Genomic DNA, 18,497 nt, shown 5'->3' with positions numbered 1-18,497 from the left:
GGCCGAGGTGCCCGTTCCTGTCAGCCGAGTGCGGGGGGCCCGGGGGAAAGGCAGGGGTGAAGGGCACAACCAGCAAACGCAGGTGGTGCCGCCTGCACGTTTGACGCTGAGACAGACTGCTTTGTGGGCCGTGTTTGAGCACAGACAGCTCAGAAAGATTGTCTTTCCCCCTCCCCCAGGAAATACGGAACGGTTACATATTAATATGTTTATTTTTACAGCATGTTGTCAGGTAAAAGTGATTTTTCCTTAGGTAACATGTTGACTTGAGGTAAATGGTAAATTCTTTCCATCAACTTGTTATCAACAGTGAAAAACTTTCAGGGTGTATAAGGAGAAGTGAAACTGGAGAGGTGACGACCTGCGAGAATCTTGTATTTTATTTTGAAAATCATGTTATATGCATAATCGAATATTTAAACTGCTATATAACATCATCCGCGAGACATTAGGGGAGAAGAGCAGTAACTGTGAATTCTAGGTTAATGCAGCACATTGACATGAGTCCAGAAACTCACACAAAGCTGGTGGAGAACTTCATCAAGTGATGCATTTGTACATAGACAACCTAAAAAATAAAAAAATCAATTCAGCACTTCATCTGGTCTAGAGACTTGTGTTTAGAAACTCCAGCTTGTTCGTGGCTCACTGTTTTGATTGTACAGAGTTCCTGATTCCCAGCGGAATAGACTTGAGGCACTGCCGTGCATCTCTGCCCTGAGAGCAGGGAAGGTAAAGGTTGTCAACTTCAGGTTATCTCCTCACAGGGAGAGAGGCGCCACCCAGGCCCCGTCAGAATGTTAGAGTAAACCAGTCAAATCAAACGAGAATGATCAGGGGCCACTTTGTAAGACTCAAGGATAAGTTATTCTAAGTTTGAGAATATTGAAAAGAGGGAAAGTTGAACCTTTTTGCTGAGATGTTAATTGAGCAACTGTTCCTGGAATATGCTAATCGTGACACAGAATGCAAGCCCACATTTGTTGTCCAGACACGTTCCTCTGCTGACAAAGGCAGGTGACGGGTTTTATTCTATTTTAGGTTGATCGAAGAAGAGAAGGAGAACACGGAGCAGCGGGCCGAGGATACTGAGAGCAGGGTGGGCAAGGGGAGCTTAGGCAACCTTCGTTGTTGTAAATCCTCGAGCTCCCTCAACCTGTGTCCCGCCTCCTCGCTCGCCAGCTCCTGCCCGCCCAGCAGTGGGCGCGCCAAGCCCCCAAGGAGGCGGCACAGCTCGGCGCGGAAAGTAGACCAGCGGGACATCAAGACTCTGGTATGTGTCTGCCTCCTCCCTGCCACGTCCCTCCCCCAGCACACTGGCTTTCTTTTTTGTTTGTTTGTTTTTTGTTTTTTCTGTTTTTACCCAGAAGAAACTCAGGTACATTTGCTACGCTTAGAGGTCTAAGATTTTTAAAAACTGCCTAGTCTTTAATCATTCCATACTCGCACAGCAACAAATTAGTCTTGATATTTGGACCACCGGCTTAGCACGTCATCATGAACTCAGCCAGGGCCTGCCTCTGTAACGTTGGGCCCGGCCTGTGCTGGACACAGCAGGTGCAGGGAAGTTGCTGTTGTCACCGAGTAGACAGCCTTGTGAAAGTAACCATAGGCAGCTCTCCTGGCGTGTGAGACCCACGCAGCACATTTTTCATTGGGGATACCTGGCTGCAGGCTGCAGGCCATGCGGTGGGAACAAAACCAAGAATCTAAACTGGTCTGCTTGCTGCTGGACCTGGCTGCACGCTCAGGCCAGCTCTGGGTGTGAAACCAGGTTAAAAGCCTGGTGCCCCAGGGCCCCAGGGAAGAAGTTGGGCTTCCTCACTCTTCTGAGTCTAAAAATGGGATGACGACCTAGGGCTTTTGGTGACAGAGTGTGCAGCTCTGAAGCGCATGTTCCTGCTTTCTTCCATGTTTAGCTTAGGTTTCCTGAGCGCATTGCTGTTTACCCTGTGAAATCATGTCTACAACACTCTGCTTTGTAACTGCACTTGTATTATCACTTTTTTTGTTACCACCCATTTCATGTTAGCTGCATTGTTAGTCAGCATATAATTAAATTAACTGTGAATCATTTTAGCAGCATGTGAAGTGATAACTGGTCTATTTTGTGGTCTTTTGACACATTGGTTTTATAATATGCATCACTGGCCAATTAGTTGATAGTGTGTATTCTTTGACGATTTCTCTGTGGTTTCATGCTTGATTTCTTTCCGAGTATTTGTAAAAGAACAGTTCTGTATATTTTTTCTTGTTGCTGGAGTTCTCTGACGGTGTGTCTGCTTTCATCGTTGGTTTTGATTTCCTGTCTCATCCTGTTGTCTGCTTCGTTGTCATCAATCCAGACCCCAGCTTCCCACAACCGCACCCCCCCGAGGCTGTAGTTTACCCATCCATCTCCCCTCCCCCGTCCTCCCACTTGCTCTGGTCATAGCAGTCTGGGGTCCACAGCGTGTGTCCCCTTAGTCGGGTTTCTGCTTTGTCTTCATGTCTCATTAAATGGTGTTTTTCCCCCATAGCACTAAGTTTGAATTATTGTTATCACTGTGCAGTTACAAGCATAATGTAGATGGATGATACACTACAGAACCTGTGTAATTCATAACTGAGATTATGCTTACCTGAAGAAATGATCCTCTTATGTGTAGAATTAATGGACTTTTGACACAACATCCTTTCTGTGTTGGTGCTTGTATTTGAGACTGTAAATCTCATCAGCTTTTGCATGCTTAATGTCTCTACGAGACTCTTTTACAAAGTATCTTCTATGGTTCATAAAATGTGAAGACTCCACCTGCTGTTACGCTAGCTTTCATTCTTACATATTTTCATAGGGTACCTGCTTTAATGAATTTATTTTCAGAAGTTTGAAATCAAATTCTAGGTAACGATTTTACATTAATGTCCAACAGGTGGTTAGATCTGTTCAGTGTTAAAATAGGTATTACGGCAACTTCCTCGTCAGTTAAATTACTATTTTAAAGTATAACATGTTTTTTTTATTAAGAGAAACTAACTTATAGAGAGGTTTGGCTGAGAACAGACAACTGTTAAGGCCCTTTGTTGTACACAGTGCTGTGCTTTAACAAATCATGATGTTGTAATAGAATTGTATCTTCCTGAGGAATAATGTATAGTGTTTCTCTAGTAAATCTTGAATAGCTTATTTAACTAATGTGGTCCAACAAATTGTTCTGTTTCCAGTTACATGTTCTCTAAATCTACATCTCACTTATATGTTTGCCGTCATTTTTGCTTTACTGTCTTTGCCTATATTGATTCTTGAATTTTTAGCTTCAAAGTCGCAATAAATCTGGTTTCTCTTCATTTCTTTGCATGCATCTATCAGTCTAGTGAGTTAAGGAAGCATCGTCGAAAGGTAAACTATTTAGTAATTTAGCATGCCTTTGTTTCTCTGTGAAGTATTAGAGTCCTTATCGTGTTAGTGAATGAACACTATGTGGTTACGTACTGGTGGATGATTGACATTTTAATAGAAGTAATGAAACTCGCCCACCACTTAAAATATGCTGATGATGCAATCAATCCATCCTAAAGGAGATCAATCCTGGGTGTTCATTGGAAGGACTGATTTTGAAGCTGAAACTCCAGTACTTTGGCCACCTCACGCGAAGAGTTGACTCATTGGAAAAGACCCTAATGCTGGGTAGGATTGGGGGCAGGAGGAGAAGGGGACAATAGAGGATGAGATGGCTGGATGGCATCACTGACTCGATGGACATGGGTTTGGGTGGACTCCGGGAGTTAGTGATGGACAGGGAGGCCTGGCGTGCTACAATTCATGGGGTCGCAAAGAGTCAGACACGACTGAGCGACTGAACGGAACGGAACTGAACTGAACTGAACTGAACTGATGGTTCTGTTGGAAATAGGTCATTGGTTGGGACAATTGTAACAGTTTGCCTTTCTCCCACTTGTTTGCCTTCTAATCATCTCATGCTTATTTATAATAGACATAGTAGTATTTATTATTTTTAAAATTTTCTTTACTTATTTTTTTGGCCATACTGCACAGCTAATGGGATGTTAGTTCCCCAACCAGGGATCAGACCGGTGTGAAAGTGAAAGTGCCAAGTCCTCACCTCTGGACCACCATGGAATTTCCACGTAGTGTTTTCTTAAAAGAAATGACTGAATCAGAGCCATAGATATTAGATTTGGGGGAAGCCAATTTAATGACGGTGGGTAGCAGTGTGCAGGAGACTCTGTGTGCCAGGCACCGTGTCCAGTGCTTTCTGAGCCCGTCATCTAATCCCGCAGACACCCAGGTGAGGTCCAGGCTGCTGTTATCCCCATTCAGCAGATATGGACACTGAGGCTTAGAGAGGCCGGGCACCGTGCCCAGGCTCGCATACCCAGCGGTGCGGTGCAGACTGGTCTGATCAGAGCCTGGACACTTAACCGTGGTGCCGTCCATCCCGCTTTCCTCCAGAGGCCCTCCTGTCCATCACAGCAACCCTGATGGAGGGAGCCTCAGGAGGGAGCTCGCTGCCTCTCCCCTCGGGTCACTTGGATGAGCCCCTGTTGTTGGAGTCCAGTGGCCTGAGGGCTGGCCTTCCTTGTCCCTCTCCTGCTCCCAGCCCGCTGATGGAGCACTCCTGGGGCCTTCCCACAGGACTTGGGCAGCCGCGCTCCGGTTCAGGCAGCTCAGTGCCCAGGAACCCTTCTGCCGGGCACAGCAGAGTAGCTCCGTCACCCTGAGGTTGGTGACCTGGGTGTGCCGCTTGCCCGCTTTGTGGCCTGCTTTGCCCTCCTGTTAAATGAGGACACGGTACTGCCCATCCGACTCACGTGGGCACCCGTGGGGCGGGCTCCCATCCTGGCGGAGGGTGCCAGGCTGGGGACCCAGAGGCCTTTCTCAGGACAAGGCCCGGGGGAAGGGCCTGGCCGTGGTCCCTGACTTTGAGGCAGGTGTTTGTCTGCATTCAGTCCTAGTCAGCCCAGGTGTGTCACTTCCCTGCTCTGTTCTTTGTTGTTTTCTGATTTTTATAAATGCTTCTTTTAACTTGAATTTGAGATTGATCCCTCTTCAGTTCCATGTGGATAATTTCTAGCTTTTGTAGCCTTCTGTTGTCTGAGGGTGGTTGTTAGAGATCAGGGGAGAGTGCACAGTTTATCCAGCTGCTGTTAAACGAGTTCAGCTGTATTTTGCAGTAAGTCACTTTGTTGTCACCAAGCTCCTGTGGAGCTGCAGTGGATCAGTATTCTTTACAGAATCCCATTACAAAGCCACAGGTTAGTTGGTTAAAACGACGCACTCATTGTTTATAAAAATACTTTCCATGCATGCTTCCTAAAACCTCCCCTGGCTGAACCACACGCCCACATGTATAAGTGAGACCTGTCTGGACCCTGAAGGGGTTTATCTGTTCCCCACACTGTTGCCACCACTGTTTCCTGTCCTCAGACCCAGGACCAGCGGAAAAGCTGGGCGTCCAGGAGAGATCTTTTTTTTTTTTTTCAATTAGCTTATTTTTTAATTGAAGGATAATTGCTTTACAGAATTTTGTTCTTGTCTGTCAAATCGCAGGAAAAATCAGGCATAGGTACACATATATCCCCTCCCTTTTGAACCTCCCTCCCATCTCCCTCCCCTCGAGATTGATAGAAGAGTATCTCTTAGTGAAGACTTCAGTTGAGTTCAGTCGCTCAGTCGTGTCCGAATCTTTGCAACCCCATGAATCGCAGCACGCCAGGCCTCCCTGTCCGTCACCAGCTCCCGGAGTCCACCCAAACCCATGTCCATCGAGTCAGTGATGCCATCCAGCCATCTCATCCTCTGTCGTCCCCTTCTCCTCCTGCCCTCAATCCTTCCCAGCATTAGGGTCTTTTCCAATGAGTCAGCTCTTCGCATGAGGTGGCCAAAGTGTTGGAGTTTCAGCTTCAACATCAGTCCTTCCAATGAACACCCAGGATTGATCCCCTTTAGGATGGACTGTTCGGATCTCCTTGCACTCCAAGGGACTCTCAAGAGTCTTCTCCCACACCACAGTTCAAAGGCATCAGTTCTGTGGCGCTCAGCTTTCTTCACCGTCCGACTCTCACATCCATACACGACCACTGGAAAAACCATAGCCTTGACTAGACGGACTTTTGTTGGCAAAGTAGTGTCTCTGCTTTTAAATATGCCATCTAAGTTGGCCAAAACCTTCCTTCCAAGGCGTAAGCGTCTTTCAGTTTCGTGGCTGCAGTCACCATCAGCAGTGATTTTGGAGCCCCCAAACATAAAGTCTGACACTGTTTCCACAGTTTCCCCATCTATTTCCCATGAGGTGATGGGACCTGATGCCATGATCTTAGTTTTCTGAACGTTGAGCTTTAAGCCAACTTTTTCACTCTCCTCTTTCACTTTCATCAAGAGGCTCTTTAGTTCTTTTCCACTTTCTGCCGTAAGGGTGGTGTCATCTGCATATCTGAGGTTATTGATGTTTCTCCCGGCAGTCTCGATTCCAGCTTGTGTTTCTTCCAGCCCAGCGTCTCTCATGATGTACCCTGCGTCTAAGTTAAATAAGCAGGGTGACAAGGACACACAGCCTTGACGTCCTCCTTTTCCTATTTGGAACCAGTCTGTTGTTCCATGTCCAGTTCTAACTGTTGCTTCCTGACCTGCGTACAGGTTTCCCAAGAGACAGGTCAGATGGTCTGGTATTCCCATCTCTCTCAGAATTTTCCACAGTTGATTGTGATCCACACAGTCAAAGGCTTTGTTTGGCATAGTCCATAAAGCAGAAATCGATGTTTTTCGGGAACTCTCTTGCTTTTTCGATGATCCAGCAGATATTGGCAATTTGATCTCTGGTTCCTCTGCCTTTTCTAAAATCAGCTTGAACATCTGGAAGTTCACGGTTCACCTATCGCTGAAGCCTGGCTTAGAGAATTTTAAGCATTACTTTACTAGCACGTGAGATGAGTGCCATTGTGCGGTAGTTTGAGCATTCTTTGGCATTGCCTTTCTTTGGGATTGGGATGAAAACTGACCATTTCCAGTCCTGTGGCCACCGCTGAGTTTTCCATATTTGCTGGCATATTGAATATAGCACTTTCACAGCATCATCTTTCAGGATTTGAGATAGCTCAGCTGGAATTCCATCAGCTCCACTAGCTTTGTTCGTAGTGATGCTTCCTAAAGTCCGGTGGACTTCACGTTTAGCAGATGATTCTTAAAGAGCAGAATAACTGGGGAAAGCTACTAACGGACGGGGTGCTTGATGTAAATCCCGAGCAAGTAAACATGCCAAGCACCAATGGAAAGGCAAGTCCTCGGTCTCGCTCTCTGTCTGGTTCTCGCCTTACCATCCAGTCTGTGCGGGGCTGTTGGGACCTGTCAGCAATGCACCATGTAGATCTGAGTGGCCGTGAGGGTCGTGTGAGCTCCCAGAGTGCAGAAGAAAGTTTTGACCTCACCGATTGCCCGGAAATGCTGTGTTCCCTCCCTCCCAAAACAAGGCTGTCTGTCTAAGGCTTCCTTTCCCCCTTAGAGATCCTCCGACGGCTCCCCAAGCCACGAGGAAGACCTGGCTAAGGTGATCGAGCTCCAGGAGGTCATCGAGAGGCAGTCAGGGGAGCAGAGCCAGTCGAAGGAGTGCCTGGCAAACCTCTCTGCCTACGTGAGAGAGCCGGAGGAGGACCCGGACACGGCCAGGAAGGAGCTCCTCGCGTCCGAGGAAGCGAACAGACAACCACAGCGGGATGTCCGCGAAGTGAGTGACAGCGGACGTGTCTGTTGTCCTGAGGTGGAATGTGGGTCCCTTGTTCTCCGGCTGATCTGAGCTTTGGGATGGCTGCGTGAGTAGGAGCACAGAGCGCTGGCGAGACCGCGACTGGCGGCCTCCCCGCCTCTGCGTCGAGATCTCTGGGGTAGAAGAGGCCTGGTCCAGGCGGTCCATTGGCAGTGGAGCAACACGAGGGCATCCCTAGCGCTGTGCTCACCCTGGGTGTGGACTCCTCATTTCTACAAGTTCTAGGGTGCCCAGTGTGTTCCTCTTTGAAAAATTCATTCATCCATTCATTCATTTATTGGAGTCTAGTTGCTTTCCTTTTTCTTGGAGAAGGCAATGGTACCCCACTCCAGTACTCTTGCCTGGAAAATCCCATGGATGGAGGAGCCTGGTAGGCTACAGTCCATGGGGTCGCTAAGAGTCGGACACAACTGAGCGACTTCACTTTCACTTTTCCCTTTGATACACTGGAGAAGGAAATGGCAACCCACTCCAGTATTCTTGCCTGGAGAATCCCAGGGACAGGGGAGCCTGGTGGGCTACCGTCTGTGGGGTCGCACAGAGTCGGACACGACCGAAGCGACTTAGCAGTTAGCAGTTGCTTTACACTGCTGTGTCAATGTCTGCTGTACAGCAAAGTGAATCCGTCATATATATATATATATTTATATTTATATTTATATTTATATATATATATATATATATATATATATATATATATATATATATACACGTGTGTGTGTGTCTACATATATCCCTCTTTTTAGATTTCCTACCCATTTACTTCACCACAGAGCCCTGAGTAGACTGCCCTGTGCTGTAGAGTAGGTCCTTACTCGTTGTTGACTTTACGCATAGTCTCAGTAGTGTACATACGTCAACCCCAGTCTCCCAGTTCATCCCCCCCACCTGCCTGTCGAATGTATACCTGATGATGCTGAAATTTCCTTCGGGTTCACTCAGGCGAGTCTGGTGACGTCTGTGGAGCCCGTTCTCTCGGAGAGATGGGAGCCCGCTGTGTGGCCCCTGCTGAGGCAGCTTGCCTGGCCGTCTTCTCTAGTTTTCTGAGGTTCTGCTCCTTGAGGGGATGTGTGACATTGATACCGGCGGTCAGACAGGTCGAGTGGCGTTTGCTCACCCTCAGAGCCTCAGGCCCGTGCTGTGTAACCATGTAGAGTCATGATGTTTCTGGTGGTCGTGTCTGCGGCTGTCATGATTGATGAGAAACTGCCTAACGGTCATTGTGAAAAGAGAAGAGTGCTGAGGGTTCGGGCCTCCTCCTGTGAGCCTCACCTCTCCTTTGTAGGCAGGCAGACAGCGCCCACCCTGCCCCACCCCTCCCCCGTGAGACCGTCTCAGACAGAACCCCTCCGACATGTGCTACAGCAGGTGTCCTTGTTTAGTAGCTTGGTGTGAGTAATTCTCTGTGAGAGCTCAAGGTGAGAACTCAAAACAGAATATTTGCACGCTTGTATAACCTTTTCCCACTACTCTTTGGCAACAGGAGGAGATTAGGTGGCAGAGTTCAATATGTAGAGAATTCTGGGAAAAGCGGCCTTGAGACCTTTCACTTTTAATGTCAGGCCTTTGCCCACATTGGTTACTTAGTAGTCGACTACGGAGGGACCTGCAGTGGATTTTGACCTGGCGGACGGGAGTTGCACCAGCAGCAAGTTCTGGTCCTGGTTTGACCCTTTCATACATGTGGTGTAAGTCTGCTTTAGAAGAATTAGGCTTGAGAAGGCTGCTTCCAGTTGTGTTAAACTTTGACTTCTGTTTCCACTCATTACTATTACTTGAATTCTGAGGAAATTGCATGAGAGTTTTCCGACTTTTACCCGAGGAAACGAGCCTCAGAGGTCCCTGTTGGATCTGTCGAAGGTCCCTCCCTCTTGTGGATCCAGTCCGCCTGTGTGGTGTAGCAGACAGAGGTCGTGACTTCATGCCAGATACCATTCCTCCTGGAATTCATGCAATAACAGGGTAGTTTAGTATACTCTTTGCTGTTTGGGTTGATTATGTTGAAGAGAAGCTTGGGAAACCGAGTGGCCAGACAGAACGTTAATACAGACATATGGGTGCCAATCGTGGCAAATGTGACATTTTAAGTAGGCACGTTTTTGCTCACGTCCGAGGAAACTGCCGTGTCTAGGACTTTAATTTTGAGGACGCTAACTTTATTTTTGAGTTGAAACTTAGGATTTAGTCCAACTTTTTCACGCGTACGTGTATCGGAATGTTCCATGATAATGACTTACCTTTTCTACTCTGCAATGCCCGGTGTAGGCCATGGTCCAGAACACGGACGTGGAGGTGCGAATCACTACCCTTGAGAGATGCTACCTTGCCGCCCAGCGCGAAGCCACCTCTGTGCACGACGACCTCAATGATAAACTTGAAAATGAAATCGCAGATAAGGATTCTATGCATCGACAGGTAACGGCTTTTACTGAACTGTGTCTGACTTTTATAGTGGTGAATTCCTGAGGAAGGAAGGTAAACACCTTTTCATGTGACTCCCACGTTGTAAGGCACCTGCCCCCTCACACTGTGGTCCTGAAATGGTTTTGGAACAAAGCGTTGATAGATCGCTTTATGTCTTCCCATTTTCCTTTTTCTGGCTACGAGTTTCCTTTTAAGGCATGCTTTTTTTTCTTAAAAGAACCAATTTTGATAACTTGTGGCCTACTGTGAGGCCCAGCACAGTACTAATTAGCACCGTTTTGATTGAAATCATCCTGCGAGTAAATGGATACACATACCCATCATTTTATAGTGAGAAGAATTCTCATTGGAAGTTTAAGTACCTTTGTATTTTCGCCTCATTTATGGCATGTAATTTTTCATACATGTCTGTGTTTTGAGCTGCCATGTTCAGTGAGCAGCTAGTTTGGGCCAGACATCGTCAGAACTAGGACTCCAGCAGTGAATTAAAAACCGTGTGCGTTCTTTATCCACTGCCATGTAACAAATCACTGCAAAGCTTAGTGACTTCCCAGTGAGCAGGTCACAGTCCAGTTTCTGTGCTTTGCAGCAGGTGGGCCTGGTTCAGGGCCTCCTGAGGACGCAAACATGGGAAGGCCCCCCAGGGCTGGATGGCAGGCTTTCAGACTCACCTGGCTGGTGGGGACAGGCCCAGGTCCCTGCCGTGTGGACCTCTTCATGGCCTGGCTTTCCTCAGAACACCCTCTGAGAGCGAGAGCGCGGGATGTAGCCCGGGGCCTTTCGCGCCCCGGTCTCGGAAGCCGCACACCTTCAGTTCTGTTTGCGAGAGTGAGCTGCGAAGTCCTGCCTCGCTCAGGGGCTGAGCAGGAGTTGCCCCCTCTGCCTCTTGAAGGGAGGAGGATGGAAGAATTTGTGGACCCGTTTTTAAACCCACGCAGCCTGTCGGACAGTAATGAGCAGGGGAAGGAGACCAGAGTGCCCGAGTTGTCTAAGAGGAGGGGGGACGATCGTGTGTGAACAGGGTGGCCAGCGAGGTGACACCAGGAGGGTGACCTGGAACAGAGACCCGGAGGCCGGAAGAGAAGTAGCCACTCGGAGATAGATCAAGGGTCGTGTCAACAAGCGGAGATAAGGGAGAGAGAGGGCCGCATCAGGGAGGACCCCGGGCTCAGGCCTGAGCAGCTCGAGGCCAGAGCCTGTTTCCTGAGCTGAGGAGGGCTGTCAGGGCAGGGAGCTAAGAGACGGGCCTCAGCCCTGTTGAGGTGGATGAGCCCATGGGGTGTCCAGGGGACCTGTGAGGTCAGCAGCTGAGTGTTCCGGCCTGGATCCAGGAGAGGCCTCACTCAGCTCAAGGTGGACTTGGGTCGTGGGCATACAGATGGTGTTTAAAGGCACAGACAAGGTAAAGTCACCAGGCAGGTGCCCGTGGAGAGATAGGGGGTGCAAGGGTAGAGCTGTGGGGTGCCTCGCATTCCAAGGTTGAGAAGGGGCGCAAGGGACTGACTAGTAACCCCAGGGAGGGCGGGGCCTGGTGCCCAGGGAGAGACATGCTTGGGGTGGGGGGAGGGCAAGGAGAGGAGGGGGCTTGGTAACATGGGTTCCTCAGAGCTCCCTGGGAGCTGCCCTGCGAGCGGGGCACACCGCCTGCTTGCAGAGAGCTGGAGACTGGGCGGGGAGGGGGACAGTAGAGGCCTCTCCCAGGGAGCTCTCAGAGACCCTCAGTGGGCGCTGCAGGGAGCCCTGGAGGAGGAATCTGCTGGTTCCCTTTGTGCGATTTTAAGGTGAGAGAAGGGAGAGGACGTGCTGGCTGAGCTGATGGGGGTGAAGCCATATGCAGCTGGTTCGCTGGAGAGGAGCAGGAATGATGGCAGGTGGTCCTGGAGCCAGTGCAGGGGGTGGCCCAGCCCTGGGGAGGGGTCGTGACGAAGACAGGGGCGAGGGCGCTGGCCACGGGGGACAGGGAGCCAGCAAGCCAGCACCTCGAGGCTGCCCCTCGGCTGCTTTGAGGTCACGTCTGGGAAAGAAGGCAGGACCTGGGTGAGAGTGGGCCGGGGGGAGATGTGCCAGAGAGAAGGGTGTGAGGTGTGAGAGCTGGAGGGCGGCTCGGAGCCCAGCAGGCCCTCTCCCGCACGTCTCTGGTGACAGAGCCGCCTTGCGGTGTGAGGGGCCGTCCCCCAGAACAGCCCGCGGGCCTGCGCCCCGGGAGGAGCCCCGCGGGGGGCTGGCCCTCCCAGCCCTGCTGGCCCTGCTTGCGCCTGTCTGTGCGTGTTCAGACCAGCCTGGAAAACGGAGGGCTGGGGACCTGCGAGGATGGCGCTCCTCGGTGAGTAACACAAGTGGTGACCGCTGAGGTGGACCCAGAGGCTGCGGAGCTGAAGGATTTCTTTTTCTTATTTTCCTTCAGCCTGGCTGATGGAGGCACAGATGTATTGTTGTAATTTTCGGACTTTGTCTCTGACTCCATCGGCCCACCCTTGTGAATAACCTCATAGGATTGCCTCCCATCCACGCTAAGACCTGAATGTCACCAGGCCATCTAGGAAGTGGATTCTCCTCCTGCCTGTTTCTTCAGTACTGCTCGCTTAAGAGATGGCAGTGTCTCATAAGCATGGCCCGTTTATCCACAGTTGGGGCTTCCATGTAAACTTGTGTTCAGTTCCTGATAGACTTGAGCTGCCCTGAATGTCGCTGACGAGACGTGGTCCTCTCGTGCCCAGGTGCAGACCCTGAAGGAAAAGGACTGGGAGCGCGCGCAGCAAGCCAGCGTGCCGGCCAACGTGGCCCAGGCGTTCGAGAGTGACGCAGACTTGTCTGACGGCGGGGGCGACAGGGCCACCCTCTTCAGCTCGGCCGCTCTGCTGTCGCCCAGCGGGCAGGGCGATGCCGAGACTCTGACTGTGATGCTTCAGGAGCAGCTGGACACCATCAACGAAGAGATCCGGTGGGTGAGCCCGAGCCGAGCTCCCCAGAAACTCGGCTTCTCTGAGGAGCTGTCTTCTCCTTAGAGAAGGCTGAGTGTTCCATAGTAAGGAAACTGACTTCAAGTCTGCTTCAAGAATTTTCAGTTCTGAGATTGCCCTTGATTATAGAGCTCAGTCAGCCAGGGCTGTGGGGGGCGTTGTGGGGTGTCCCCCCACCAGCTCTGAGCCCCAAGGTGGGTGAGGTGCCGTGACAGTGTCCCCTGCGGCCCGTGCACCCTCCAGCACTGAAGGTTCGCCCTCGTGTGTCCCTCGGAGCCTCCCACATTCTGGTGAAAAGCCACCTGAAACAGAAAAGCTGGGGTTTTGGGGTGGCAAATTCCCCCTCAGATCTGCATTTTCCTTTTGAACTTAATACAGTGTGAAGATTGGCTTGTTGTACGACAGTGGTCCAAGGACATGTGTTTGAGTTCTTCTCAACTCATCAGTGTCTGTGAGATGTTTTCTGTAGACACCGTCTGGGCTGTTATAACAGTTTACAAACGGGATAGAATCCAAAGGCCCGCCTCATGGCGAGCAGGGGCCTTGGGTCTGGGTGCGGCCAGGTGGCTGGGGGCCCCGAGGCCAGCCTGGTGCCGCACCCGCACAGCTCTGCCTCCTGTCCCTTGTCCACGTTCAGAGTGGCCACAGGCCGGTGACCCTGCACAGGACCTGGCAGAGCTGCTGCTCAGACTGTTCTTGTCACGTCAGCCCAGGCCGAGGTGCCCGTTCCTGTCAGCCGAGTGCGGGGGGCCCGGGGGAAAGGCAGGGGTGAAGGGCACAACCAGCAAACGCAGGTGGTGCCGCCTGCACGTTTGACGCTGAGACAGACTGCTTTGTGGGCCGTGTTTGAGCACAGACAGCTCAGAAAGATTGTCTTTCCCCCTCCCCCAGGAAATACGGAACGGTTACATATTAATATGTTTATTTTTACAGCATGTTGTCAGGTAAAAGTGATTTTTCCTTAGGTAACATGTTGACTTGAGGTAAATGGTAAATTCTTTCCATCAACTTGTTATCAACAGTGAAAAACTTTCAGGGTGTATAAGGAGAAGTGAAACTGGAGAGGTGACGACCTGCGAGAATCTTGTATTTTATTTTGAAAATCATGTTATATGCATAATCGAATATTTAAACTGCTATATAACATCATCCGCGAGACATTAGGGGAGAAGAGCAGTAACTGTGAATTCTAGGTTAATGCAGCACATTGACATGAGTCCAGAAACTCACACAAAGCTGGTGGAGAACTTCATCAAGTGATGCATTTGTACATAGACAACCTAAAAAATAAAAAAATCAATTCAGCACTTCATCTGGTCTAGAGACTTGTGTTTAGAAACTCCAGCTTGTTCGTGGCTCACTGTTTTGATTGTACAGAGTTCCTGATTCCCAGCGGAATAGACTTGAGGCACTGCCGTGCATCTCTGCCCTGAGAGCAGGGAAGGTAAAGGTTGTCAACTTCAGGTTATCTCCTCACAGGGAGAGAGGCGCCACCCAGGCCCCGTCAGAATGTTAGAGTAAACCAGTCAAATCAAACGAGAATGATCAGGGGCCACTTTGTAAGACTCAAGGATAAGTTATTCTAAGTTTGAGAATATTGAAAAGAGGGAAAGTTGAACCTTTTTGCTGAGATGTTAATTGAGCAACTGTTCCTGGAATATGCTAATCGTGACACAGAATGCAAGCCCACATTTGTTGTCCAGACACGTTCCTCTGCTGACAAAGGCAGGTGACGGGTTTTATTCTATTTTAGGTTGATCGAAGAAGAGAAGGAGAACACGGAGCAGCGGGCCGAGGATACTGAGAGCAGGGTGGGCAAGGGGAGCTTAGGCAACCTTCGTTGTTGTAAATCCTCGAGCTCCCTCAACCTGTGTCCCGCCTCCTCGCTCGCCAGCTCCTGCCCGCCCAGCAGTGGGCGCGCCAAGCCCCCAAGGAGGCGGCACAGCTCGGCGCGGAAAGTAGACCAGCGGGACATCAAGACTCTGGTATGTGTCTGCCTCCTCCCTGCCACGTCCCTCCCCCAGCACACTGGCTTTCTTTTTTGTTTGTTTGTTTTTTGTTTTTTCTGTTTTTACCCAGAAGAAACTCAGGTACATTTGCTACGCTTAGAGGTCTAAGATTTTTAAAAACTGCCTAGTCTTTAATCATTCCATACTCGCACAGCAACAAATTAGTCTTGATATTTGGACCACCGGCTTAGCACGTCATCATGAACTCAGCCAGGGCCTGCCTCTGTAACGTTGGGCCCGGCCTGTGCTGGACACAGCAGGTGCAGGGAAGTTGCTGTTGTCACCGAGTAGACAGCCTTGTGAAAGTAACCATAGGCAGCTCTCCTGGCGTGTGAGACCCACGCAGCACATTTTTCATTGGGGATACCTGGCTGCAGGCTGCAGGCCATGCGGTGGGAACAAAACCAAGAATCTAAACTGGTCTGCTTGCTGCTGGACCTGGCTGCACGCTCAGGCCAGCTCTGGGTGTGAAACCAGGTTAAAAGCCTGGTGCCCCAGGGCCCCAGGGAAGAAGTTGGGCTTCCTCACTCTTCTGAGTCTAAAAATGGGATGACGACCTAGGGCTTTTGGTGACAGAGTGTGCAGCTCTGAAGCGCATGTTCCTGCTTTCTTCCATGTTTAGCTTAGGTTTCCTGAGCGCATTGCTGTTTACCCTGTGAAATCATGTCTACAACACTCTGCTTTGTAACTGCACTTGTATTATCACTTTTTTTGTTACCACCCATTTCATGTTAGCTGCATTGTTAGTCAGCATATAATTAAATTAACTGTGAATCATTTTAGCAGCATGTGAAGTGATAACTGGTCTATTTTGTGGTCTTTTGACACATTGGTTTTATAATATGCATCACTGGCCAATTAGTTGATAGTGTGTATTCTTTGACGATTTCTCTGTGGTTTCATGCTTGATTTCTTTCCGAGTATTTGTAAAAGAACAGTTCTGTATATTTTTTCTTGTTGCTGGAGTTCTCTGACGGTGTGTCTGCTTTCATCGTTGGTTTTGATTTCCTGTCTCATCCTGTTGTCTGCTTCGTTGTCATCAATCCAGACCCCAGCTTCCCACAACCGCACCCCCCCGAGGCTGTAGTTTACCCATCCATCTCCCCTCCCCCGTCCTCCCACTTGCTCTGGTCATAGCAGTCTGGGGTCCACAGCGTGTGTCCCCTTAGTCGGGTTTCTGCTTTGTCTTCATGTCTCATTAAATGGTGTTTTTCCCCCATAGCACTAAGTTTGAATTATTGTTATCACTGTGCAGTTACAAGCATAATGTAGATGGATGATACACTACAGAACCTGTGTAATTCATAACTGAGATTATGCTTACCTGAAGAAATGATCCTCTTATGTGTAGAATTAATGGACTTTTGACACAACATCCTTTCTGTGTTGGTGCTTGTATTTGAGACTGTAAATCTCATCAGCTTTTGCATGCTTAATGTCTCTACGAGACTCTTTTACAAAGTATCTTCTATGGTTCATAAAATGTGAAGACTCCACCTGCTGTTACGCTAGCTTTCATTCTTACATATTTTCATAGGGTACCTGCTTTAATGAATTTATTTTCAGAAGTTTGGAATCAAATTCTAGGTAACGATTTTACATTAATGTCCAACAGGTGGTTAGATCTGTTCAGTGTTAAAATAGGTATTACGGCAACTTCCTCGTCAGTTAAATTACTATTTTAAAGTATAACATGTTTTTTTTATTAAGAGAAACTAACTTATAGAGAGGTTTGGCTGAGAACAGACAACTGTTAAGGCCCTTTGTTGTACACAGTGCTGTGCTTTAACAAATCATGATGTTGTAATAGAATTGTATCTTCCTGAGGAATAATGTATAGTGTTTCTCTAGTAAATCTTGAATAGCTTATTTAACTAATGTGGTCCAACAAATTGTTCTGTTTCCAGTTACATGTTCTCTAAATCTACATCTCACTTATATGTTTGCCGTCATTTTTGCTTTACTGTCTTTGCCTATATTGATTCTTGAATTTTTAGCTTCAAAGTCGCAATAAATCTGGTTTCTCTTCATTTCTTTGCATGCATCTATCAGTCTAGTGAGTTAAGGAAGCATCGTCGAAAGGTAAACTATTTAGTAATTTAGCATGCCTTTGTTTCTCTGTGAAGTATTAGAGTCCTTATCGTGTTAGTGAATGAACACTATGTGGTTACGTACTGGTGGATGATTGACATTTTAATAGAAGTAATGAAACTCGCCCACCACTTAAAATATGCTGATGATGCAATCAATCCATCCTAAAGGAGATCAATCCTGGGTGTTCATTGGAAGGACTGATTTTGAAGCTGAAACTCCAGTACTTTGGCCACCTCACGCGAAGAGTTGACTCATTGGAAAAGACCCTAATGCTGGGTAGGATTGGGGGCAGGAGGAGAAGGGGACAATAGAGGATGAGATGGCTGGATGGCATCACTGACTCGATGGACATGGGTTTGGGTGGACTCCGGGAGTTAGTGATGGACAGGGAGGCCTGGCGTGCTACAATTCATGGGGTCGCAAAGAGTCAGACACGACTGAGCGACTGAACGGAACGGAACTGAACTGAACTGAACTGAACTGATGGTTCTGTTGGAAATAGGTCATTGGTTGGGACAATTGTAACAGTTTGCCTTTCTCCCACTTGTTTGCCTTCTAATCATCTCATGCTTATTTATAATAGACATAGTAGTATTTATTATTTTTAAAATTTTCTTTACTTATTTTTTTGGCCATACTGCACAGCTAATGGGATGTTAGTTCCCCAACCAGGGATCAGACCGGTGTGAAAGTGAAAGTGCCAAGTCCTCACCTCTGGACCACCATGGAATTTCCACGTAGTGTTTTCTTAAAAGAAATGACTGAATCAGAGCCATAGATATTAGATTTGGGGGAAGCCAATTTAATGACGGTGGGTAGCAGTGTGCAGGAGACTCTGTGTGCCAGGCACCGTGTCCAGTGCTTTCTGAGCCCGTCATCTAATCCCGCAGACACCCAGGTGAGGTCCAGGCTGCTGTTATCCCCATTCAGCAGATATGGACACTGAGGCTTAGAGAGGCCGGGCACCGTGCCCAGGCTCGCATACCCAGCGGTGCGGTGCAGACTGGTCTGATCAGAGCCTGGACACTTAACCGTGGTGCCGTCCATCCCGCTTTCCTCCAGAGGCCCTCCTGTCCATCACAGCAACCCTGATGGAGGGAGCCTCAGGAGGGAGCTCGCTGCCTCTCCCCTCGGGTCACTTGGATGAGCCCCTGTTGTTGGAGTCCAGTGGCCCGAGGGCTGGCCTTCCTTGTCCCTCTCCTGCTCCCAGCCCGCTGATGGAGCACTCCTGGGGCCTTCCCACAGGACTT

General features: G+C 49.0%; 1 protein-coding gene and 1 long non-coding RNA gene across 2 annotated transcripts in view; one reads left to right on the top strand and one right to left on the bottom strand.

The window, feature by feature from the left end:
• LOC145505791 (uncharacterized) overlaps positions 1 to 18,497 on the top strand; it is a 188,764-nt gene that overhangs the window by 7,397 nt on the left and 162,870 nt on the right. The window contains exons 6-10 of the mRNA XM_081488689.1: positions 1,042 to 1,273; positions 7,500 to 7,721; positions 10,026 to 10,175; positions 12,902 to 13,125; positions 14,898 to 15,129. Coding sequence (XP_081344815.1) covers positions 1,042 to 1,273; positions 7,500 to 7,721; positions 10,026 to 10,175; positions 12,902 to 13,125; positions 14,898 to 15,129 — 1,060 coding nt within the window. The remainder of the gene's footprint in view (positions 1 to 1,041; positions 1,274 to 7,499; positions 7,722 to 10,025; positions 10,176 to 12,901; positions 13,126 to 14,897; positions 15,130 to 18,497) is intronic.
• Positions 477 to 6,505, bottom strand: LOC145507013 (uncharacterized). Its single transcript, XR_014054503.1, has 2 exons — positions 5,931 to 6,505; positions 477 to 3,552 (listed from the first exon to the last, which is right to left on the bottom strand). It is a non-coding gene; the product is annotated as an uncharacterized LOC145507013 (long non-coding RNA).

This window comes from Giraffa tippelskirchi, chromosome 1, assembly GCF_054371585.1.
Source record: "Giraffa tippelskirchi isolate mGirTip1 chromosome 1, T2T-mGirTip1v1.2.pri, whole genome shotgun sequence".
NCBI classification, from domain to species: domain Eukaryota; kingdom Metazoa; phylum Chordata; class Mammalia; order Artiodactyla; family Giraffidae; genus Giraffa; species Giraffa tippelskirchi.
This window is presented reverse-complemented; position numbering and strand designations above follow the sequence as displayed.